Source organism: Molothrus ater, assembly GCF_012460135.2.
Source record: "Molothrus ater isolate BHLD 08-10-18 breed brown headed cowbird chromosome Z unlocalized genomic scaffold, BPBGC_Mater_1.1 matZ_random_MA35, whole genome shotgun sequence".
In the NCBI taxonomy this organism is placed as follows: domain Eukaryota; kingdom Metazoa; phylum Chordata; class Aves; order Passeriformes; family Icteridae; genus Molothrus; species Molothrus ater.
The window spans coordinates 4820219-4846196 of NW_023416471.2; the positions used below are offsets into that span (position 1 = coordinate 4820219).

Consider the following 25978-nt stretch of genomic DNA (forward strand, 5'->3'; position numbering starts at 1 on the left):
AAGGAAGGGGAAGAACAAGAGGAGATATGCGTTAAATACTCGCTGCAACTTAAAATCAGAGGCTGCAATGCCAGCCGCAGCGGAGAGAGCAGCGATACCCTCTGCCGGCAGGGAGGCTCCTCCGGGAATGCCACCGCAGCCGGTTAGGTTTCGCAGAATCACAGAATTATTCCCTTTCGGAGATCATCCCCTCCAGTCCGCCCGCCACCACGGCACGGTCACCTGGAGCAGGTGACACAGGAACAAAGCGTCCAGGAGGCTTTCAATGTCTCCAGAGGGGAGAGTCCCCACCCGCCCCAGGCAGCGGCTCCAGAGCTCTGCCACCCCTCAAACGCGACGAAGTTCTTCATATTGCGGCGGGACTTGCTGTGTTTGTGGCCATTGCTCCTCGTCCTGTCGCTGGGCACCACCCTCCTGGCAGCCGCCTTGGAGATCTTTACGTGCATTAATGATTATAATGAATTTACACGCATTAATGAGATCCCCTCTCAATCTCCCCTAGACTAAACAAGCCCAGCTCCCGCTGCCCTTCCTCACAAGGCAGAGATGCCCCACATCATCCTCATCTTCATGGCCTCTGCTGGACCCCCTCCCGTGGCTCCCTGTGCTGAGGAGCCCAGAGCTGGACACAGCACCTCAGCTGTGCCTCACCGGGTCTGGGGGTCCGGGTCCCCGGGTGTCCCGGTGTCCCGTTCCGTGACCCGGCGCGCCGCGTTATCAGCGTGCTCGCAGTGAACCCGCCCCGCGTCGCCCATTGGCCGCCCGCGATCACCTGAGCACGCCGATCCCGCCCTGCGCCCCGCCCCATTGGCCGCCGCTCCGCCAGCGGCGGGCGCCGATTGGCCCCGGCAGCCGCCGCTCCACCGCCCCCCCGCCGCGCGGCCCCGCCCCCGCCGCTTCCCTGCGCCCCGGCCTCCGCCGCGTCGGGATGAGCCGCGCTTCCCCATGGAGACCAAACGGGCCGAGATCCCCAGCAGCGTCCTGGACGACCTATGCAGGTACGGCCGTGGGGCGGGGGGCGGCCCCGGGGCTGCCGTGCCGCTGCTGCCGGAGGGCGCGAAGGGCGCCTGACCCTGCCCGCGCCGGCCCGGGATGCTCGAGACGCTGAGGGGGTGCGAGGCCGCCCGGGCCGAGGGGCGGCTCTGGCCGTCCCGCGCCCGCCGGGAAGCGGAAGGGCGAGACTCGGCCCGTTCCCCCGAGCCTGAGGCTCCGCCCTCCCCGTGGAATCCGTCCTGGAAGGGCGGGAAGGCTACCCGCGGCACCCTCTGGACCGGGTGTGGGGCTGCTCCGGCAGCGGGCCGGGAACCGGGCGCACGGAGGAAGTGGAAGAACATTGTTTGTGGGGATTTCTTGCGCGGTTTGGGCCGGAAAAGGTAGAGCTGCGTTGGCGGTGTTTGCGCAGGTGAAAGAAGAGCTGGGAGCGTGGGGCTGGCGTGACGTGTAGCCGAGCACTGAGGTGGTACTCAGTGCTCCGAGGTCTGGTTTCCTTGGAAGGGGGTGGGAAGCTTTGGAAGGGGTGTCAGGGAGTCCCTTCTGGTGAGTTACCTCTGCTGGAAGGGAACGTGCCAGCGGGCGGAAAGAGAAGAGCCACAGGGACACCCTTCGGTGTGAAGCTGCCCTCTCCTGCTTGTCCGTTCTTTCAGAGTGAAATGCTTTTCTTGTTCCAGGGGCTTTGAGTTTGGATTTTCATAAAGCGTGGATTCTCTAAAAGGGCCAAGTTGCGTTTTCCCTCCTACGGTCTCAACTTCTGATCATCTGTGGTGTAGCCCTTAAAACTTTGTAATTTGTCTGTCATCCCCAGAATGTGATGACACAAACTGCATGTGATATTTGGCATGAAATAATCCTTCTATTTTACCACCTCCAAGGGACTCCTTGTGAGGTATTTATGTAAAAGAGGGAAAGATTATTGAAGAGGAAAGATACTTCCTGTAATTACGGTTTTCAAGTGAGTGATAATGTTTAGAAGTGAGAATACCACAGGAGGGTAGAACTGTCCTGCTCAGTATTGTTTTGCACTTGTCTAATGCAAGAGTCAGAGTTTCTGATAGACATGTAAATTTTCAATTCCCTAAATCTGGCCTCTGAAGCATGTTTGTGTTTCCATTGTGTCTCCTTTGGGCTCCCTGCAGAGAGGAACTTGCCTCTCAGATCCCGTTCACATATAACACAAGATTTAAGACTTCTTCAGAAAATCCAGAGAGGAATTCCAGTTATTACAAAACTGATACAGCCTATTAGTGTCACTTCCTTGGGGTGACTGATAGAAGGGCACATGAGTGTTTGAATCTTACATTGTAATAGGATCAGTCCCAGTGTCTTACTGTGTTTCTTTGATATACTGTCATCTTCTGTCTTAAAAATGGTGTTTTGTATTGTAATTCTGTTGATGTTATAAACGTGTTATAAAAATAGCTGTAGTTTCCTACATTCTTCAATCTATATGTGATATTAGTGGGAATTTTGCTAGAAAGTGATTTTTCCTACTCAGTTACTGGGTATTGTTAAATAATAAGTTACAGGTATCCAGGTCCGTTTTTTTCATGCTGCCTTCTGCTATGGAGTTGTTTAACTGAGTAAAGAAGTGGATGTGCAGAGACATAATGTGGGTTTAGCAGCTTCTTGAAACTTCCTTTGTCTTGTAAACAAGTACTTTTACCCTATCTTTTGACTTCCAGACTGTGCTTGGTTCACCTTGCTCAAGTGGCCAGATGCTCACCCAGCCACACAGCAAAAAAAAAAAATTGAAAAAAAGATTTTTCTGCATCCTTGTTTTTCCCAGGGAAACTTCATGTCAGCTTCATCCTTTAATTCTCTACTCTCCTCTACCTCCTCCCCTGCGAGCAGCTCGGGATGGGCAGTGGGGGTTGTGGTCAGTCTGTAACACATCCTCTCTGGGCTCCTTCACTCTTATGCTTTGCCCCTGCTCCAGTGTGGGATCACTCCCACGGGCTAAGGGTCCTTCAGGAATATCCATCTGCTCCAGCACGTGATACTCCACAGGCTGTAGGATGGACATCTCCTCTTCCTTTTTCTTCTCCAACTTTGGTGTTTGCACTGCTGTTTCATGCTGGTTTTTTCACTTCCCCTGCCTGTCTGGCATTTTTGTCCTTATAATACACATCCCTACAGGCACCACCATCTCAGCTGCTGCCTCCAGCTGTGTCCCACAGTGTGTCCAGCATTAGCCCATCACTGCCAGCACCTGGCAGCTGCACCTAGAGATGCCTGTTTTAGCTCTTCGGTCACTCCAAGTAACTTAGAACTTAATTACTTACAAGTAATCATTGTACTTGGCTTTGCTATTGTTCTCTAAACCTAATCCCTGGCTTAGAGATATTCTTACTTTTATATTCTTTAATATTCTTACTTTTCTTTGATACTGCTGCATATTTTATCTTTAGATTTATGTTCAGCTGCAGTGCTGGGGCAAGAAAATATCATCAAGTAGATGTAATGTAGGCTTTTAAGTTTTTATCTTTTAGTTACAGCAGCCTTATAGATAAGAGCAGAGCCTTCAAAAGAAATTGGGAGTGGTAGTGCCAATTGAAAATTGGGAAGTGGTAAAGTGTTGATGTGAATAAGGTTATTTATGCAAGGGAGAATCACAGAGTGCTTTGGGTTGAGGGGACCTTAAAGATAATCTCATCCCAGCCCCTCTGCCAAAAGCAGGGACGCCTTCTAGACCAGGTTGCTACTGAACACTTCCAGGGACAGGCCATCCACAACTTCTCTGGGCAGTGTGTGCCAGTGCCTCATGACCCTCACAGTGAAGAATTTTTTTCCTGTTATCTAAACCTTCCTTTTTTCTCTTTCCCCTTGTCCTGTCATTATGACATAGTAAAAAGCCCCTCTCCAGCTCTCTTTACCCCCCTGACGTCCTGGAGATTAGGCCTCAGAGAAGACTTGCTCCAGCAGGTCCCCATCCTGTTTTATTGGGGTTCCAACAGCTGGACACATTGCTTCAGGTGAGGTCTCATCAGAACAGAATAGAGGGTGAGAATCACCTCCCTCAGTCTGCTGTGCACACTGTGTTCCATCAAAAGAATGGGCTGGGAGCTCACAGTGTCAGCTCATGTCAAGATTCTCATCCACCAACACCCCAAATCCTCCTCCCCAGAGCTGCTCTCCATCCTTTCTCTGATTAGACTGTGTTTACATTGTGCTTGGAATTGTCCCAGCCCAGGCACAGTGCCTTGCACTTGTCCGTGTTGAAATTCACGAGGTTCACAGAGACTCCCTCTCAGGCCTGCCAAGGTCTTTAAGGGTATCTGGCCAAGGACCTTTTTCTGTGTGAAAATTGGCTAGGAAGATGAGAAATAAAAGCATAATAAATAAATAAAGCATGCAAGGCTACAAACCCAGCAGAAGAATGATAAGAAGATGAGAAATCCATAAATAAAGCATACAAGGCTACAAACTGAAAAGAGGAATGATAAGGAAGGCAGTAGCGAAAACCAAACCTGGCCGCTGGTTGATGGGGGAGTATAGGAATGTTCATTCCAGCAAGTTTATCTGAGTGTGGACCTATTCCTGGAAAACAGGAAAAAAGTGGAGGAATCAGAATGAAAAAATATTTAGACACAGACCTAAGAAATCAGAAGTAGACACAATGACATGAAACAAACCTGTTAATTGCACTAATTGACCAACTAGCAAGAAACCACAGGCATCACTCTCAGGAATATCAGCCTCGCCTTTGTATCTGGTAGGGCTTTAGACCTGCGGGGATCCTACACTCTGGGTTGAGAGGAGTGCCACAGGAGAGGAGAAGCAGGGGAGGACAAAGGAAGGATAGGCAGAAAGGGGTATAAAAGAGGCTGGCCATAAAACTGGGCAAGTTAGTCACTTCTCTGTCTGACCCTTCTGCCCAAGTGTCACAGACTGTCCTATCTTACATCTTCTTAGTAAATATTTATTTTTGTCTGGATAATTCCACTCTCTACGCCCTGTATATGTGTGCTCCAAGGATGAAGTGAGAGCTGTTGATGGGAGCTGGGCAAGGGTGTCAGCTGCTGGAGTGAGGGAGCAGATCTCAGTGCCATCCACTCCCAGGAGGTGGTCTCAGCTCCCAGTGTCTGGGATGGCAATGTAGAGTGTCCTGGGAACCAGCTTTTGTGGTGCAGGTGGTGTGAGTGAGGGCAGTGAGGGGCAGAGCACCCGCAGCTGCAGCAGGACTGTGTCACCGCCCATGCGCTGGGTGGGAGGGGACAGGTGCCTTCCCCAGACCTGTCGTGCGTGTGTTCTCTCTAGCAAACTTCAAACTGGGCCATCTGGTGGGGCAGGACCTGTGAGAGGGGTGTGAGGGTCTGGGATCTGGGCAGGGCTATGGGGTGGAAAAGGAGACCTGTGCTAGTACTTGGGGGACCTGTGAATGTGCCTGGAAGCTTGGGGAGTGTCAGGTGTGTGCCTGCAGCAGTGACCTTCTGCCTCTGTCCTTGGCCAGACTGCCTTAGAGAGGCACCTAATTCTGAGATCCTGTGACAATTCATACTTGTCAGATTGTAATTAAAGATACACTGTTTCTGTTTAGACCAGTGATATGATGCACTTTGGGAATTCAGCTGGTTGCACTCAGGAGCTCAATGTCAAAGATCTCCATCAAATTATTTAAGTTCAGTGGGGTGTACGACCATAAAAAGGAAGTTCTGCTTTTGATACAAATACATAAATAAATAAAGCTTCTTTTGCTTTACTAAAATGAGCTATCACACAGTGCTGCTTAAACTTTTATCTCAGTAACTCTGTCTGTGTGCCAGTATCTGGGCTAAACCCAGATTCAGACTGAGGAAATTTGTAGGATCATATTGAATTTTAAAATCTATGTAAATTAATTGTTTACTGTGGTTTTAAGTGAATAAATATAACTATGTTCAACTTGTATCCTGAAAAAAATAGCACTGAAATATCTTATCAGAGTTTGCAGATGTTCTTTAATGGACTTGTAAAAATGCTTTCATTTTTGTAATACAGTGATTTAAGTAGGTTATCTTCACACTTCCTGTTTTCACAACAGTAAATTTACTTAGTATATTGTAATTGATATTTCTGAAAGATCACAATAATCCATTTTCCTTCTTAACTTTAAAAGCTGTATTTTACTTTGCGAAAACTTTTTACTGTCCTTTTGGAACATGAGAAGGATCTGGAGGTCTGTCGGTATGTGCTAATGGATCAAGAATTGTACTGTTGCAATGTTTTATTGTTAGCTGTATTTAAGTCAGTAGATTTGGCTAATCTTACTCTTTTTCTTTCCTGGCAGCCGATTTATTTTGCACATTCCAAGTGAAGAGAGAGACAATGCAATCAGAGTGTGTTTTCAGATTGAACTTGCCCATTGGTTTTATTTGGATTTCTACATGCAAAACACACCAGGATTACCTCAGTGTGGGATAAGAGACTTTGCTAAAGCTGATATCCTTTTTATTACTCTGATTGTTTTCTGTCTGGTGGTAAAGTGCAAACTAAATATTGTTAACGGTATTTCACAGTATGATAATGTCAGTTCATGTGTTAATGATTAAAAGTTAGTATTGCTAGGTATGTGATGTTACTGAGTTCACTGCTTCCATAATTTTGTGGCACCCACAAAAGGGATGTTTCTTGGACTGCTAAAGAACTATGGAAAATGGTCCATTTCTGATGTTTGAGGATTTTTCTTATGGTTGCACTTTGCATGCTAGGTTGGTTTCAAGGGTGAGCTGTTGATGCTCTTCAAACTGAACGCCGCAGTTTATTAATTTTCAAGTAACTAGTAACATAAATGTTAAAGTAGTTGAAGGTGATATGTGTTCTGCCATGGGCAGTGGTATATATTTGTTGGAAGTTTCTGTAGAGTAGAAACTTCTTTTTACTGAATTCAGATGGTTGCCCTCTGCTTTTTTTTTTTGCTCACAAGGGCTGTTGGAATGTGTACTATCTAGTTCTTGCTAGAGAAAACTTTGTGGCTTTCATCCAGCAAACGTTTTAGTTTTAGCCTTGTCCCATATGTTCTTGATCTAAGATTGAAATATTGCTTCTAACTTTGAGGATAATATTATCCATGCTTTCACTGCACAACATACTTATCTGTTAGTTTCTTAATATATATTTACTTTGAAACACTACAGCTTTTAACAGTAAACTGTAAATATATGGTCATATCCTGTTGGTCGATGTTATGCTGTTATTTTATATATGTTTTTAATTAAAAATGTATTTTCAGACCAACAAAATTCTCCTAGTAATTGCAGGCAGTGCAGAAGAAATGCAGTATAATAGATGTTATATGTTCATTAATATTTCCCTTTCTAGCCCATATTTGCCACGAATATTAGTTCTGCTGCAGTGTATTTTTAAGTATTCTGCTGTGGAGTGTTTTTTATTGGTAGTATCATATATGTAATTTATAATATTAATACTTTGATTAAGGACTTAGAGATTTTCTCTCAAAATTTTAGAATTATAGAGGTTGTTTATATTTTCTCTGCATGATGTGTTTTGATAAAGTGTATTAGGATTTAGATTTCTGTAACTATATGTCATTAAATTTTTTTTTTTTTTTTTGCATAATAAATACTGAAGATAGGATTCTATGCCATAATCTTAACAAATGATTGTGGCAAAAATGTATTCCCATTTATTTCAAGCACAGGAAACTGATTTTTTTTTCTGTCTTGCTCACTTAAAAATTAATAAAATGTGTTTGCAAACAATACATATTCAAAACAACTGTTATGGGGTTACTCTTTTTCAAAATTACCTTCCCTCAAACAATCAACCTTGTGCAATCTTTTTTGTTTGTTGGTTTTTGGTTGTTTTTTTTTTTTTTTTTTTTATTTGTTTAGATTGCTTTGTATAGGAATTGCTGAATTACTTGATGCACTCTGACTTTCAGTGTTTGGTAGTGGATTATTTGTATTTATGTATATATTTTGTATATATGTATATATTTATGTATATATTTTGTATATATTCCAAGAGAATCTATCTTGAAAGGACTTAGGGGAGGGAGTGTTTACTCTATCTTTTATAGTTGGTATGTACTTTGGAACTGGCTGCTTAAGTTTATCTTCCTTGACATGCTGCTATACTCTTCAATCACTGCCCCTTTTTACTGCCTCAAGGTGAAGATGTACAAAAGGTTTTAGATGAGTGGAAAGAATACAAAATGGGAGTGCCAACCTACGGTGCAATTATCCTTGATGAGACACTTGAAAATGTAAGTATGGAAATAGTTGTGAAGGACTGTCTAGAGGGAGGGATGGTGTATGCTGGCAGAAATAATTCTTTGTTGTTTACATTTTTCTTCTGAAGAAATTTACATTCACTGTCAGATTCGCAGAGATCTGACAGTTACTTGATATTGGTGGCTATGTACAGAAATATAATATGTGAGTCAGTAAACACACTTCTGCATGCTTTCCCTCTGAGATTTTATTTTTTTCATCTGAGTTACATGATTCTGTAAAATATTTCACCATTCTTGCTACAACACAGAAAACCTAATGGTTTCCTTCCTTGAGGCTAACATATTCTTTTGGAGAACAAGGGGATGGTGGAGGGAAGACATTTAATGAAATTGGTTAGAACACCTGCATGTTTGACAGTTGCGTTCCCTTGCATTTTGTAGGTTCTTTTGGTTCAGGGCTATTTAGCAAAATCTGGTTGGGGATTTCCAAAAGGGAAAGTAAATAAAGAAGAGGCACCTCATGACTGTGCTGCTAGAGAGGTAAGTTATATCAGCTCCTTTAAGATAAAGAAGTGAAATTTTGCTGAAATCAGGATATATGTGTTGGGTTAAAAGGCACTTTACTTAGGTAATCCTGTTATTGAAATTGTGTGAATAAATAGTCTGTTATTGCATTCATCTTCTGGTGCCTTTCTGAGTTCCAAAATGGTAATCAAGGTTGAGGTTATATATTAAAATAAAACCAGAAAATTGTTTGTTTTACATTCTTTTGCACTAATGTGCTAAATGAAGTGAGTACTCTTTTTAAAGTTCTCTGCTGAACTGTGAATTTATATTTAAGTATTACTTGTGGTGCTTGGGAAGTCTTATGTAATTTATGACTTTTGGTATATTAATTTCAAGGGTCACCATAACTGTAAAAATGTGGAGAAATGGGAATTTATCCTATGTACACTGGTCTGTGTAAAGAGGCTAAAGAGCTGAGTTGGAGGTTGTAGAATGTAATATAAAAATTGTGCAGAACTTTACTTTTCTATTTTTCAGTTATGGTATTTTTCAGTTATTTTCAGGAACAAGAATCACTGTATATTGCAAGTAAAATCTGAAACATAAAATAATCTGTATTTATTGCTCCTGGAGACCTAGATATGTTGTGAAGCTGCATATTTAAAATGGCCTGTGAAAGAACATTACTGGTACAAATTCAGTGTTCATTCAACTTAATACATCCAGAGTTTTTGAGAGAGAAAATTAAGATGAAGGAAAGTAGTATGATGCATTTAGTGTTCTTCAATTTGACTGAATCAGTATCTGAGAAATCACAGGGTTTTGGGGATTTCTTTTGTTTTAAGTATACCTATCAAGGATAAACAAGACAGCTACTTCAAGAAGGAGTTGCATGAAGTGTATCTTCCTCTTCAAGTTATGCCAGCAAACACATTAAAGGGAGCACAGTTACACTGGGGGAAAAGATATTTTGACGATATTGTTAATCTGAAAAATCTATTTAGATTTCACTAGTGATCAGCACTATTACCATCTTTATTCTGATACGCTAGATTGTCATTGTGGATAGACTAACAATTTATTTTATATCTGAAATAAATCTTTCAACTTCTTTCACTGGAGTCGGGACAGATCTGTAACCATAAGCTGCATCTGTGTAAAATCTAATTGAAGAGGTCTTCACTTGGCAGTGCCTACAGAGTTCAGTAGTACCTCAGAAGTTGGTGAGGACTAAGACCCATCCATATTAATAAATTGCTACATGTAGGTGTAATAGAAATTGTTTCAACTTGTGAAACAGGTTTGCAGTTTCAGAGAAATTTAAAGCATGAAACAGGTTTGCAGTTTCAGAGAAATTTAAAGCATGTAGATCCTTTTTCTATTTCTGAGCAAACCTCTATGTGTAAAGATTTGTTTTTCCTGGCAACTTTCATGGATATATCTGAAAAATAGTCATTCCTTTGCTTGGGGTAATAGGTTGTGTAAAGGATAACTCTGAATACACACACACTAATTTCATTAAAATACTTCACAGGTGTTTGAAGAAACTGGATTTGACATAAAAGATTATATCTGCAAAGAGGACTACATTGAGCTGCGAATCAATGATCAGTTAGCAAGGCTGTACATCATTCCTGGAGTTCCCAAGAACACCAAATTCAACCCCAAAACTAGAAGGGAAATTCGGGTATGTGCTACCTTGTCTGAATCTGTAGGAACTTCGCAGAAGTTGCTTTTTAAAGCCAGAAGTGTATAAAATAATGAACCCACTAGCACAATGAGCACTGCTAGGTACCAGTGGCATCTCTGCATTGTAGGGTTTTGTGATGACTTCTTTCAGCTCAACTGCAAGTCTCATACTTGAACATCTGTCTGACATCTCCATTCATCATGAAAAGACAATAGACCATGCTGCTAAAATACAATTCTCCTCTTCTGTATATTATTCCTAGTTACAGATGCAAATGTAACTATGCATTCTTACGTTGTAATTATTAGTTGGGGACGTGCAAAAGCCTACATATCAAAAGGACAAACTAAGGATTGTTTTCTTTCTTTCATGTCTAATACTTTTGGATTTAAAAAATAGTATATTTTAAGGAGGAAGTTGAGAAGGGGACAGAAAAAGGGAACTATTTTGGATGTACCATTGTGTACCACTGGGCTTTTAAAAGGTATTGTGAAAGCGAAAGACCAAGGCTCAGGTAGCAACTTGTTGGAACCTTTGTCAGTGGTATCTGTAATCTTTGAAGTTTGAATTTTTTCTCCCTTTATGATAGTTCAGTTCAAACCAGCTATATTTCCATGCAGGTTGTGTCACTAAACAGGGCATCTTGCTTTCTAAATAAACAAAGTATTTGAGTGGACAGGACTTAATTTCTTGCATTCAAGACCTCTTTTTTAAAAATATGACATAAGATGAAATTTTAAAAAAAATATACAGTAAATATGGTACTTTGTAGAACAGTGACCATATGTGTGGGAATGTTGAAGAGTTCTTGCAATGACAGAGTTTTGAAGTTTTGTCTTCATCTGATCTAATGCCACCAGGCAGGCTGGTTTTGTACTCCCTGTAGAACTATATTGAAGACTTGCTCTGTTTGTAACTTATTTCCATAATTTGCATCTTGTTTGGACCTGAGGCTTTCTGAGTAGATTCTGTGATAGCAAATCTCATGTGGGTTCTTCTACACTGTCTGTGGTCAGAATTCCTGATTTTGTTCCCCATTCTGCTAAGTATACAGTTTTAACTATTAAAACTATAACATTTAAACAATAACACAAATCCTATCCTATTTCCATGTTTTTTTTCTTTTATAACAAAACCTGAAACTTTACTGTCAAGCTAAACACCCTTCTCACTTTTGAATGGATGTTGGTGGTCCAGTATTGATCACACTTTAAGTAAAAAGTTTTTGAAAGTTATTCAAAGCCTGTACATTTATTCATGGCATTCTTTGTGCAGTGGTTTGGTTGGTTTGTTTGTGAAACTCTTATTCAGACTTTAGTTGCTGATTAATACCTTTCATATTTTAGGTGCGATATCATGCAATTTTGTGCTGTACCATCTGCTACTGTAGGGGCAGTCGGAAGAGTTAATTAACCTTTTGTGAAAAATGCTGTTGTGGCCCGTTAATTTAAGTCTTCCATGGTAATTTTTTAATTAAGGGAAATAATTGTGGCTGATAAACATTTGTAAAATTCTGCTACGGCTACAATAGAGGGTATTTTGATTTTATTTCTTGTTTTTCTAGAATATTGAGTGGTTTTCCATCGACAAATTACCATGCCACAGGAATGACATGACCCCAAAGTCCAAGCTGGGTTTGGCACCTAACAAATTTTTTATGGCAATTCCCTTCATCAGGTATGTTTGAGATGAGGCAAATGCTAGGCCAGGGTCTTTCAGACAACTTTAAATTCTTTAGATTTGTTTTGGTAAGTAGATCTTGTTGTACTACTCCTTGCTCACAGGCCGTTGAGGGAATGGATTTCCCGAAGGAATGGAGATTCCTCAGACAGTGACAATGGTTTTTCATCTGCAGGGAGCACACCCTCTAAGCCCAACTTGGAAAAAGCTAGGTAAGAACCAGGTCAGTTTAACATCTCTATATTCTTTCTTACAAAACACTGGTCATACAAATATGACAATATTATACAATGACAATTATATACAATACTGGTTGTCCTTTTCTCTTTCTCCAAGGATTTGTGTTCCAGTAATAGGTAAATAACAGAAAAATCAACATAGATGTATATCATAGACTTGTAAGTAAGGTGAAAAGTTAATTAATGTGTTGATACACAGGTGTCAGAACTGGGATTATTTCTTCAGTCTTGTTTATGGGAATCAAAAAAAACCAGAAGCTAAAAGCAAGTAGATAACTTCCAGTGCTTCAACTTCAATATTTTTGGCCCTTCTGCACAGGAAAAGTAGGACTCCCCAAAGCAGGACTGTAAAGTAGTCGAAGAAATGCTAGATAAAACCTGTGGGAACCAGTAGGGGAACATGTCCTGCTGGCTTTAGATTCAGCTGAGTGAAAAGTGGTAGAGCAAATGTTGAAACCTGTAGTCCCTATGAGAGGACTTAATAATTTGTGCCAGGGCAACACCAACGCTGAGAACAACAGGACAAATGTTAATGTGGACTTGGCCTCTTGTCTGTGGAGAATGCAAATGGTAGTGAGCACTATTAGAGTTTCCATACAGGTTACTTAAGATTGTCTTCCATATTGTTCTCAGTAACTTTTTTCATATTTGTCTTCTGCTCTCAGTAGATTTGAAGTTGTGTTGTAACCTGTCTTTTTTTTCCTGTACTAGATCCAAACTTCGCTGTAGTCAACAGGTGTTTACAGATGGCTTTTCAGGAGAGCACTTGGTGAAGCCAAAACAGCCACAGAAGCCATATAATCATCCTGAGGTGTCTGAAGTTTTGAAAGTAAAGGTAGGTTGTTTGTTAGGCAAGCATATACATCTGGACTATTTAAAACAGATGTCTTTGTTCATAAGGGTTTCCTCTCTAGGACAAAACCAGTGAATTTCATCTCCAGAGAATGCAAAAATAGAGTGGGGGAATACTCTTGGGAATTTTTTGATTTATCTCACACTAGAAGTGGTGGTATGAGCAATTGTGGTGTTTCATGTAGAGATAGTAATTAGTACTTGCCATTTTGCTGGTATCTCTCGTATATCTATCTGCATCAGTGCATGGAAATTCACTGAACTCAATTAATTGTGAAATAATTCTCTCATATTGAGTGCAAGAGAGAATGAGTAACAGTTGATAGCCTTGTAGCTTGAGTGTATGTTTGGTTAATTTCAGTGGGCTTCAGTCTTTCTGCAAAAGAATGTGTTTACATGTTTTGAAGTTACTTGGAGGAAAGTTTTAGTTACTAAGTAGGAAATGTCAATGCAATTATGTCCAATTCTGCCATTTAAACTCTTCCCTCTACTTGTTTTGGACTTAACAGCAGAGTCAGAGTGTGAGGAACAATGGCAGAAAGCAAAATCAAGACACTTCCAGCCAAAAGAAGCGAACAAATGGACTGCACAGTCAACCAGTTAAGCAAAACCATACCTTGGTAAGAAACATGCAGTGTCTGTGTCAGTAGTAGGTTCCAGTAATGCTTAACAAATGTCCAGGGCAATGTCCTGCTGAAACATAGTAGAGTGCCTATCTATCAAGAGTATGTTTGGTTACAGTATTTGATCCATGTTTGTAGATGTGTAACATTTCTTACCTTGTATGCATATACATCTACAAACAAACATACTAAATTTCAAAGTGTGCATTTTAGAAGTAATTTTAGCCGTTGAAAATTTGTCAGCTGTTTCAGTACACAATCCTGCAGCTTTCCCGGTTCCTGTCATGTAAAAGCCTTCTGTGATCTGTACACATCTTATTTATTCACATGTGATGTCTTACTGTAAACATGGGGTTTTGTCATGAAGCACTTAGAAAGTGGTGATGTAAATACTTATTATTTCCCTTCTCTCCAGCAAAAAATGTTCAGACAGACTTGGCTTGGATGCCAGAATCTCATATAGTTTTTCAATCATACAGTACAGCTGGTTACAGCAGTTTGTAAATTCCAGTTTCACACTGTTTGTGTTTTACTTTCCCTTGCAGTTACTAATTGTGTTTGTCCAGTTCTCAATGGAAGCTGACTCACTGGGCTGTGCTCTCTCTTATAGTGGAATGTGCTTTTATTCCCTGTTTTTTATGGCTCTTCAGTATACTTTGTTGACTCTTTTGCAGCAGTGAGCCCCCAGATCTCTGTGCAGCTCAGCTGGCTTGTCCAGACTTTAGTTTCTCTTGTTTACAGGCTTTAAACTAGATTCTTCCCATTCTGGCTTGGGTTTATTGCCTTCTTTCTCTTACTCATGTAAACATACAGAAATGGTAAACTTGTCCTAAAATCCTTACTGCGGCAAGAAATTATTAGTTATGTTTGAATCTGAGTCGAAGAGTGAGTTGACTGCCCAGAAATTTAGATGAATAGGAAAAAACTGTAATGGTAATGTGTAAGATCTTCATGGAGATAACTGTTAATGCTCCACAGTTACTTTGCAGGCTTTTCACAAACTTTTATAAATATTTCTCTTTTCCTGTTTCACTTGTGTTTTCATGATGGTCAGTCTTTTGAAGTTTAAATATTTAGTGTCCAGTGATAATTTTCTGATGCAACTTGAAGGCCAGGAAACTCCTAATTTGCAGAGAGTGCAAAGAGCCGTATTTTTTTTGTATTGGTGTACTTAGAGCACCAATACCTGGGGTCAAAGCAGTTCCTCCCTGGAGAGTTTTGAGTTTGTGTCTCTAAAGCATGTTAATTTAATTGGCAGTAGCAGCATGTCTGCAGATACATTCCCCCTGCCTCTTTTGGGACAAACTCATTGAAGAGTGGGCTTATGCATGCACAATGTTGATTACACACCATCATATGCAAGACCCTTCTGTCTTAAAACAGTTAGAAAGTATTCAAAATTTCCCCCTAAAAAGTCTGCATGTTAGAAATGTTTTAGTGACTGTTAAAAGGTTGCATGATTCTGAAAGACTTGTGGATTTAAAGCATGTTTGCTAGATCAAGTAATGTGACAGAACTAATGCTGAGTTAGAGGTAAAATAATTCAGACGTGAGGTGTGTCAAAGCAAACTAGCATGCCTGTTAGACGATGCTTTAATATAATGCCATTTCTTTATCAAAAATGTGTAATGTATGGTCATTCTCTTCACCAGAAATGTGAAAAAAGGCTTAATCCTAGAAGACTTCAAGATAACTTTGAAACAGGCAAGTGCAGTCAGAATTTTCATCCACTGTTCTGTGCTACAGGCTGAAGGCACCTGAATAATGATGATTGAGGGCTCTTCCTCATGCCAGCTTTCCAAATCTTATAAAGCCATGTTTTTCAAGGTAGTCTGAGGTTTTGTTTGTTTTTTAATGAAAAATATACCGTTTCATGTTGGTCTTGCAATACTTCTCTTTAATTGTTAAGACTGACTGATACACCAGGTGGCTGAGTGAAAAAGTAACTAAAAGCTAGTTTAGAAAAATAGCATCTGAGTCAACACATTGCTGGTAATTGAGTGTGTTTTAAGGCTTTCTGTCCTGCTTGTAATAAGCTGCAGAAGAGTGCACACAGTTCCTTACTTGCTGCTCAGGAAACAGTGCCATGCCATTTCTCCTTGTTAAGAAATGGCTATTGAGAAATGAAACAGTATTATATGTGTAAAATATGTGTATATGTATGTGGCTATTAAAAGTGTTTCCAGATTGCAGTGAATTTGAAGATTCATGCCAGCCTCTAGACAACCTGTAAATGTGGCTGGTTTGAGTCACCTTCTGTTTATGACCAAACATACAGGTTTTCTTATAAATATTAATTGAATGTATTTTGAGGTATGGCTTTATACCATTGTTGTTATAGATACTTTTATTGGCAACTTCCCATTTAGAATTTGTTTCATACTTTTTTCTCTTTGAGCAGAAGCAGCATACGAGATGTGTTGCTCCAGTGAAGACACGCTGCCAGAACATGTAGATGGATATTCTGTGGCATGCAATGGCCATTACAAATATGTTTTTTCATCAAGAGCTTTCTTGAGTTTCAAGTTTGACCATGATGCCATAATGAAAAGTTTTGACCTCTGACAGCAAACGTATTAGGAGTAAGAATCAGACTTGCCTGTTGCAGTTGAGGGGGTTTCTTATCCAGCCTTACTCTTTCTCAGGAGTTCTTTATTTTGTTTTGTTTGTTTGTTTTTAAATGCAATGCAGGGACTGACTGCTGGTTTGGAAGGGTTTGTTCTCTTTGCAGTATGGGAGTGGCATAGTCAAGTGTTGCACTTTAAATGCAGTCTAGCCTTTGTCCACAAAAGTACCTTTCCAATGTTCAGTTCACTTGTTCCTAGCTGTGCATTAGAGGGCATTCTTTTTACTTGTGTTTTATTTTTTTGTGGTTTAAATTTTTTTTTTAATTGTAACTTGCCGTGTGTTTTGTAGAATGTCATTGACTTTTTTTTAACTGTTGGAGTTTACCAGCTTGCTAACCTTTTAACTGTTCTGATGTAAATTATTGGACTTGTTTGTCATTATTTTGTAGAACATTGCAATATTATGCAGTGGCAATGAAACTAATTCTCAGAGGACACTTCTGTCCTAGTGATTTTGAAACCAAGTTGCACATTTCAAACCTAGTCTCAGCCTGTCATCCTTTCTCTGTACTGATTGTTTGCCCCAAATACCTTCCCTCCTTCACACTGATAGTTTTTGTTGGCTGGCAATCATTAGTACTTGAGTCAAATCTATAGCATGTTGACTTTTTGTACCTACTTTTCCTTGGTCTTCAATAATGACACTCAAACTGGGTAAAACTCAGCCCTTCAAAGTGTCCAACTTAGCTCTTGTGCACTGCCCATAGCTGCATAAGAAGTTACAAAGCAGCTGCTTGTGAAGAAAGAGAAGCTTAAACTTGTCTGTGAGACGTAACTTGTGTAGAATTTATACTGAATGTAAATAAGCCTCTGTAGATCTCGCTGAGGAGGAAGGCAGGTGCATGGGTAATAGAGGCATTGTGTGACACTGAACAGCTTAATCAGGCTTCCAATAACTATTCCAAGGGTGTTCAGTATTGTATCCTGTGCTGTTGTCCTCAGATCTCTTGTGTAGTGTATCTGCTCTGTATATATCCAGTAGTATTGAATTGCACTTGCAGTTAGCATTTAAATGATCTAGCCTCAGTAATTTTCAGCTACAGTGCTTTCTTAGGAAAAACATGAAAGATGGGGTGGGGATGGAAGGGAGGAACAAAAAACTTGTAAGAGTTGGGGTGATGGGCTGTTACATCACCTGCAGGTCAGTGGGTTTTGAGCATCTGTGTTGCAGTGGAGAGAAATGCACTGAAATAATTTGTCACAGCAGCTTGTGATAGCAAGCATGTCCCAGATTTAAAAATGGACTTTTCTCTAGAATAGAGGTAATTGATAACTTGATAGGTTGAATGAACTACACCCTTGTAGTGTATCTACATGCACTGAGTTTTTATGCAACTCATATGTCATCCAAAACCAAAATCCTGGTCTTCCTTCAACCACCCTACTTCATATACCCTACCTAGTGTTTTCCTCAGAAATAGCTTTAGAACTTTCTCCTGGTTTATTCACCTGCCTGGCACCAGGTGGTTTGGAACTCCAGTGCTGTAATAATTTTGGCCGTGGGAGTGTTCAACTTCTGCATCAGTCAACAGGAGAAATGGACTACAGCATTTCCTCCTTCTGGAGGACAAGGGTTCTGAGGGCCTTGTTTTTCAAGACCAAATTGTGAAATAGCTCTATCTAGCTTTGACTCACTTTTTTTCTTTTTGTTTTTTCTTAAATGTATCCAAAGGCCATACAATGACAAAGAAGAGTAATTGAGAGGGTAGGATAATGCTGGAGGAGGTTATGTTATTCAGCTTCAGGTGAAAACTAATCTTTAGTTACTTCTTTGTGCTATTTTAGTTGATTTCCCAGCAAAAGTGCCTTTACTCATGGTGAGGCAGAAGTTTGTATCATATCCTGAGGCTGCTACTGCCTGTGGAGCTCACAGGACTCTCCTAAGGCATAATTAAATAACGGGCTGTGGAAATCTTTTTATAAATAAGTTGACTTTTCAGATAAATTAGTTATAGATAGTGCTCTGTGAAATAATGGGGATGTTGATGAAACAGTGAACTTGGAGCATCTGTCATCTGTTTGGGAAGTCCTGTCCCAGGCAAGAGGAAGTCTTTAGAACAATGGAAGCATGTTCTATGAATAGGAGATGCTGACTGCCCTCTGTTTACTGTGTAATATTTTTCTTCTTAGTGAAAGGTTGGTTCAGTATAAGAGACATTGGTTGCTTCATTAAGCAGCCCAAAGTGAAGCTTATACATATGTCATTCATTTTAGTAAACCTAGCCTTAATGTGAGTTGCAAATAAATGTGATAAATATGCAATAACTTACTTTTTTGTACAAGGGTACAGTTTCCTGTAGTAGCATTGCTTTCTGCTTTCTTAGTAAGGTTTATCCTAAAACTATGTAAATGTGGTGGCATGTGATCCACTTGGTGGGCTCCAACATGCCCTGCACCGTGAACATTTTGTTTACTGTTGTTTATGTTCTTATTTCACCATCCCTTTATAATTGTATTTCTAAGTTTAGAAGTACTGTTTACATTATCTTCCATAAAACAGTGAAGAAATAGCAACTGAGATACAGGCTTTAGTTCTGTGAGTTTTTACTGTACAGGAGCTAGATGCAGGGAAATAGGAATTGTTTGCATGTCCGACTCGAGAGCTGGTGTTGAGATACTTGAAAAACAAACACTGTCAATTTGAGAATGCTGCCATGTTAGGGGTTATTCACATAATGAATGGTCAATCAGTGTTCTTGGAATCAACTTGCAGAGTGAACAAATATTTAGCAAAAAACCCTACAGCTGTGTGGTGCTAGGAATCTGGTACTAGTGTGCAGTTCCTAGTACTACAACTCCCTGCTTTAGCATGAGGTTTTTAGCACGTCTTCTCAGAGTGCTTCTATACTTTGACCTTGGACTGAAGAGTGGCCTGCCCAGTTAGTTAAGTGACTGAAGTGCTGCTGACTTCAGCTCCTTGATGCACATCAATCATCCAGCTTTTGAAAGTAACTGTGTCTTGCATAGTTTGAAGTCTGGCAACAGTGGTTCTGGGAAGGAGAAGGGGAAATAGCTTTATTTATTGTACAATCAGAGTATTATTTTTTAACACAATATAAATTCTTTAGGCCAAACATGCATAAATTGTTTCTAATGAAATTTTGGGCCTGATCACTGTTCCAGGCTTCTGTGCTGTGCTTCAATCTTCCTGAACTAATTTGGTGATTTGAGAACAATAACTTAGTGATTTTTTTTCACCTACCTGTGGCAGTTACAGATGTAACAGTTCCTTTTAAAAACAAGGCAGGCTTCGGGTCTGGCTACTTCTAACATACTTGCTCTCAGATTGTAATTTCAGATAAGAACGCAGTTCTTCGAACCTTTACTTAATGTGGTGATTTGCTTTTGCACTCATGCGATTGTGGTGTGAAGAGCAAAGAGTCTACATTAAGAATCCAAACTCCAATATCCTGTGGTGCAAGACAGCACTGCTGCTCCGGGGGTAACTGGCTGCCCAGTTGTGGGGTTAGTGGGCTGCTTAATCCTCAGATACTTGGGGTTTTGTTACAAATTCTGAGCAACAGGTTTCTTTTTCAGAGGTAAAGCCAGGTGCCTTCATGTTTGAAGTTAGGAGGTTATATTCTAAATATGTTAGTAAGCTCATAGTTATTGAGAATTAGTAGAATAGTCTCTCTTGTTGATACTGATTTCTGTAAATAAACCTATTTTAAGTCTTGCACTGTAAATGTTAAATAATCTGGTGCTTATACAAAACTTCATAATTTCAAATTGTTTTTGTTATTACAATATTTCACCTTTTGAAACAACCAAAATTATTTAAGATACAGTAAATTTATACAAACTAACTGAAGGTGCTTTTACAGTAAATTAGACTTAGAAATTCTTCCATAATAGGTTTTTGTTCATATGCATTTATAGCAATAGTGTAGTCAAGAATGGAAATAGGCTAAATGCTAGTATTTGCACTGTTCTTAATCCCATACGTAAGCACTGATAGATGCGGTAGGTTTTGTGCTGTGTGTGCATTTCACTTTTTCATGTAGCTTGTGAACTTAAAAGGAAGTCAACATTAAACAAGAATGACATTGGTCATATTCAAGATTGTACCAGAGGAACTATTCCAGGTTGGTAGCAGTACAATAAAACAACATACTTGGGGTTTGTCTTCCCATTGAAAATGTTAGGTTTGGCAAGACTTAACTTTTTGTACAGATTCAGCTTTACAGAAACCCTTATCTTTAAACTGTTCTCAGCTCTGGCTGCTTTTGGGAAGTCAAAAGTGTCTTTGAGTCCTCCATCAATTCTTCCAGGAAAAAAAATGCTTCCTTTTAAGTAATTGTTAACAGTTCAGAGAGTACAGAATGTTTAAATTTGGAAAGGTCTCTATGGCTTGTACTGAAAACAGAGTATTTTGTAATTTCTCAGCATTTATACTGTTGATCAGAAGAACTAGCTTCTTGTTTCCAGTATGGGTTACAGTTCAGTGCCTTTAAGAAAATGATTACAGCTCGTGGAGCATTAATCATTTTAAAGTAAGGCATTCATAGCTTTTTAAGAAAACACATCCTGCAAACACAGTTCTCTATGACACATTTCCAATGGTGAGAAGAACTCTGCAAATTTTTTTAAGCATGTTTGATCAAAATTACTAAACTGTGGGGATGAAATTTGTATCTTACTGGTTGGGTACATAATTTTGTTATGCAGAAAATGTATGGAAAACTGCATGATAAAGAGCTCTCAGCAAATACTTCTCACGCCAATACTTGCAACAGAACTTTACTGTGTCTGCATGGCACTGCACTATGTGGAAGTTTAACTTCATCCCTGAGGAGCAGTTTAGCTGGGTTTGCAAGGCACTTTTACCATTAAAAAGCAAAACAGACCCCCCCCCAGAAGGTGTGGGGTTGTTAATTCAGGCAGAATGCTCTACTGGTGTTCATGTTCCACGACCCAGACTTGGGTATTGCTTCCAAACGATGACACTTTTCAGGGCAGCACTGCATGCCTCACAGAAAACAGGAGCCAGTGCTTTGTGGTGTGGCTCAGGCATGAAGGGTTATGTCTTCCTGTTTGTTAAAGCTCAAGAACTCGATCTGTTTTCCTCTGTGTGTAAGTGGCACATCGTGCTCATTAAGAAGAAAATATGTACAGCTAAAGAGTTAAAATCATTACAGATTTTATACAACTTCCATTATGTTTTTTGAAGAAAGTTTGCATTAGTCAGCTCTTCAATTGTATTAAGTAGAATCTGTAACTACCTGTAACATCTACTGTACTGATGATTGTGATTTTGTTTGTTATAAATTGATTCAAAACTGAAGCACACCATTTAGAAGACTATGACTAAGTTAACATTTTCTTCTATATTGTTATTTTTTCCTCTGTAAAATTAAATTACTTTATAAATAAACGTATTGAAGTAATGAAGCATAAGGATTGCAGTTCATTGTGGAATGTGATGCCTCTGCTGCTGGTACAGGTTATTCTTTCACTGTAGAGTGTTTATGCGTTGACTTAAGCCAGCAGTGATTATATCTCCTCTAGCCAGGAGAGGAAGTTATTTTTTGAAGTCAGCTGTAAAGGTGGATGCCATTCAACACAATGGAAAAAAAAAAGTGTTAGACAAACAGAAGAAAGAAGTATTTAAACTTTAATCAGTGCTTTTAGATATTTTATGTAAGATTGAGTATTTTGTTTTCATTTTGTTTTGGTCTATATAACTTGTTATTAAAAGAATTGGACGTGTGGTAACAGTTTCAGACATGCCCTTCCATTTCCATAAACGGTTCATTGAAGATGTACTAAATTGATGTTCAAAAACCTGTGGCCATATCTGAGTTCTTAACAACTTTTCATGGCTAAGTGAACTTTACTGACAATGTCAAACCATCTCCCTCAGTAACTTAGCTTGGAGATGAGAGCTCTTTGTGCCAAGGTGTCTTTATGCAGTCCCATTCAACAGCAAGGTGACAAGCCACAGTGAAACAACTCCCAACGCAAAGAAACAGCATTAGAAATTTATTCAGAATATAAGAACATTTGTAAAATAAGTGTTATAAATGCCTCTGTATAAATAAATGCAGTTTTTATAATTCTATATCAAATGAACGCAAAATAGCTATTTTACAGCTGCTTGGAAATGAAAAGGTAGCAACACATTTAAAGCTAATTCAGTAAGGTGAAAAGTTTCTAAAGTTACAATTCATGGTGCAGTATACTGGAGGAGGAGAAAAGTAACAAAACCAGTAGAACATGACATGAATGCAAACTTAGTCACATGTGCTTTGCAAAAGCTAACAGTACATTCAAGCTGGTGAAGATTTACACATAGAATTAGAAAAAAAGTGATTTTTTTCTAAGCACTCAGTGAAATAGAAAAATTTCATGCACTCTGGTGACTTAAGAAAATCAAAAAACGTCCAATCATTAATTCATGAATGGACTTAGGTTGGCAGGAATCACCTTTTTTTCTTGCTTTGCAAATTTATTATTTCTGCAACAAGCTTTAAGAAAGTTAAGTTGCTGTAACTCTGCACTGCACACTCAGGTATTTCTGGTGTGCTGGTACTTCAGAGTTGCATAAAAGGAGTTTGAGGTTTTTTTGGCATTTTTTCTGAGGGTTGGTGCCATTTGAATGGGGTACACTGGAGCTGAAGCTGATTATCACTAATGAACAGTTTTCACAGCAACATTAAGCCTCTGACCACTTCCCAGATGCAGTAGCTGCTTGCTGAGGCAAATAAATCAACTGGTGGTCTGGCAAACTATGGCTACTGCTGAGGCTGGATGGTACCAGTGTTGCTTTTACATCTACAACCCTTATGGGGAAAAAATGGGACTGGTTTACATTTACTGATGATTTATAATTCTAATGCACTTCTAGAGCACAGCTGGCACAGATGATTTGTGCTAAATGTAGTGAAATAATCAGCTAATTGTCAGGCCTGGAAAAAACACTGAGGCTGCAGCTTCTGTGTAAGAGTATCTGAATTTCTTACGGAAGAAACTCTTCCGTGTGAGGGCACTGAAGCACTGGCCCAGGTTGTGCAGAGGAGTTGTGGCTGCCCCATCCCTGGAATGTCCAAGGCCAGGATGGATGGGGCTTGGAGCAACCTGGTCCAGTGGAAGATGTCCCTGCCCAAAGAAAGGGATTGTAACAAAATGATTTTTAGGGTCCCTTCCAACCCAAACCATCCTGTAACTCCATTAATCTAAATAGGGGGAAAAATGAGCCTAAGAGGCAGCTCAGTGCAGTATGGTTCCTGTCTTCTCCAGTGAAAGGTATTTCACATGGACATTCTGAAGTGACCTCAAGTCACATGGGTGTTTCAGATGCTGGAAGACAAAACTGTAACTACATTTTTGCCACAGCACATGGTGGATACTTTCCTTTGTGGTTCTTCAGAACAAGTGTGCTCAGCTGCTGAAGCTGATGGCAAACCCCCACCCTCCGGGGCGTGAGAAAATTGGGCCTAAAAAGGGGAAACACCATAGAGAACTGCTAAGCAGAACCACAGAGACAGAAAAAATCAATCTCCTCCCTCAAGAGACTCATTTGCAATAATTTCTAGTCACATTATAAATTAAGAAGTGCAATTATTCTGAGAAAGAGGACTGATAAAAACCAGAACATCACTACCTAAAAATTTTGGAATCAGCATTGTTTTAATTTGCTGTTGCAATCAACCACATGTGATGCTGGCTTTGTGGATGATGTACTAGACTCCAGAGAAGTAGGAACAACTACTCTAAGGACAGAAGACAACAGCAGCTACAGCAGTAAGAGATGGAAAACCAACTGCTGCACTTCCAGATGTAACCAAGACTTAACAATAATGCCACATTCTGAACACAAATTCCTGACCTAACCCAACAGTAGGCAGAGTTCTCTCAAATATTTCCTTAGTACTAGTAATGGGAGGAATAAATGAGAAAAGTTATCATAATTCTAAATACACTAGTAAAAAACTTGAGGTGCAACTCAACATGTAAAGCAAAAACGATAAACATCTCCTGAAATCAGATTCACTGAAAATCAGCCTGGAAAATGCAAAGCAGAGGCATAACACAGCAGCAGGCTAACACAGTGAAGGGACTATAGCTTGGCTTTTTAAAACACACATAAAGCTTTTTTACATACTCTGTCCAAAAAAAAAAAAAAAAAAAAAGCAAATTCTGAATATAACAGGTGCTATGGCAGACTCCTGTATTTTGATCCCTACAGAAATCAACCTGATCCCCATGATTTGCTTAATGTTCATTTACCTAACAAGCCAAAATTTGCACTTCAGTCAGTTTGATAATACAGTAATACATGATTTAAACAAGGGAATGTTAGCAGTAACAAAAACTAACCTAAGAAAACTGTAAGACTTCACCATTCACATTCTGTTTGTGGCTGGATATCCATACATCTACACATCTATAATTTTGTGCCTATGTATTCAATATTAAACAGGTACATTATTTAAGTACCTTTTTTGGTCAAAAAAAAGGATAAAAAGAAGACATTCTACCTCTTGATCACAGTAAGTTGTAAGAAGCACAACACACATGACAAAAATGGCCCAGCTTCTTAAAGAAAACCTTGGATATAGTGTATATAGCAAGAAAAAACAACTTTTTCTACAAAGTAGTTGCAAACACCATGCAATATAAATACCAGGAGGTCTTCTGTAATTTCTTACCCACCCTTGGCACAGAGTGTCTGTGTGGCATGGTGAAACCCACAGCCTTTGGCCCTTGTATGCACTGTAAGAATTACACTTTTATCATAATTCTCAGAGATGCAACTATGTTTTCTTTGTTTTTTTTCCCAAACCAACAGGAATTTTCCTACCTGACGTGCACTGTGAGCAACAGAATTGCAGGCAGGACGAAAAGAAAAAGCCAGCCAGGCTGTCACCCTCACTCTGCAGCTGCCTGTTTGGTGGTGTAACCACAGCAGCAAGTCATGAGGGTGCAGTGTGGACTTGTGTGCAGAGAGCTCAGGGACTGGGAAAACTTCACATGATCTCCAAACTACCCAAATGAAAACCTCTTAACATGAATTATTCTGCTGTGTGACACTGTCACCCATGGGTGACAGAGAAAGAGAAGCTGTATGAATACAGACATAACAACACAGACAATGAACACAATTATAGCATGATAATTCAGGCACTGCCATTTTACATTGTGAAACAGTCCTTAAGGTTAACACTTTTATTATCCCCATGATACCTCTCTGGGATCCCAGAGAAGGAGCTTTTAAGTTTTGTCAGCATTGACAATCAGAGCTTTTAACATTTGAAGCTACCTAAAAGTCAACCTCCAAAAGAAAGAAAGTTGTAATGGCACTAAGCATCCTTCAACGAGATGCACTTAAAGTGAAGTTTCATTGGTGTGTGGTCTGGAGTTCTCTTCTTCCAGTAAAGCTATTCTTTGTTTGAGCATTCTCACTTGGGTTTCATGTCTCTCCACCATGGCCATCATTTGTGATTCCAGTTTCTTCAGCTTGTTTTGATGCTTTTTCTTTGCTTTTTCATAAGCTGCTACCAAGTTGCTGTTAAAAACACAAGGCATACAAGATAATTCAAACAAGGCTTGTTTCAGACAGAGTAAGTGCTACAAAAAATCTACCCCAA

At 39.8% G+C, this 25978-nt stretch overlaps 2 protein-coding genes across 2 annotated transcripts in view; one reads left to right on the forward strand and one right to left on the reverse strand.

Moving 5' to 3' along the window:
* Positions 1 to 937: 937 nt before the first annotated feature.
* On the forward strand, positions 938 to 21785 carry DCP2 (decapping mRNA 2). Its single transcript, XM_036402865.2, has 11 exons — positions 938 to 998; positions 6263 to 6414; positions 8073 to 8200; positions 8612 to 8710; positions 10212 to 10364; positions 11932 to 12044; positions 12152 to 12259; positions 12998 to 13121; positions 13648 to 13758; positions 15414 to 15465; positions 16163 to 21785. The coding sequence occupies exons 1-11, from the start codon at positions 946 to 948 to the stop codon at positions 16324 to 16326; spliced, it is 1257 nt and encodes a 418-aa protein (XP_036258758.1). The 5' UTR covers positions 938 to 945; the 3' UTR covers positions 16327 to 21785.
* Positions 21786 to 22355: 570 nt separating this feature from the next.
* Positions 22356 to 25978, reverse strand: part of MCC (MCC regulator of WNT signaling pathway) — a 138710-nt gene continuing 135087 nt past the window's right edge. The window contains exon 17 of the mRNA XM_036402863.2: positions 22356 to 25896. Within this exon, the coding sequence (XP_036258756.1) occupies positions 25716 to 25896 (181 nt within the window). The 3' untranslated portion in view covers positions 22356 to 25715. The remainder of the gene's footprint in view (positions 25897 to 25978) is intronic.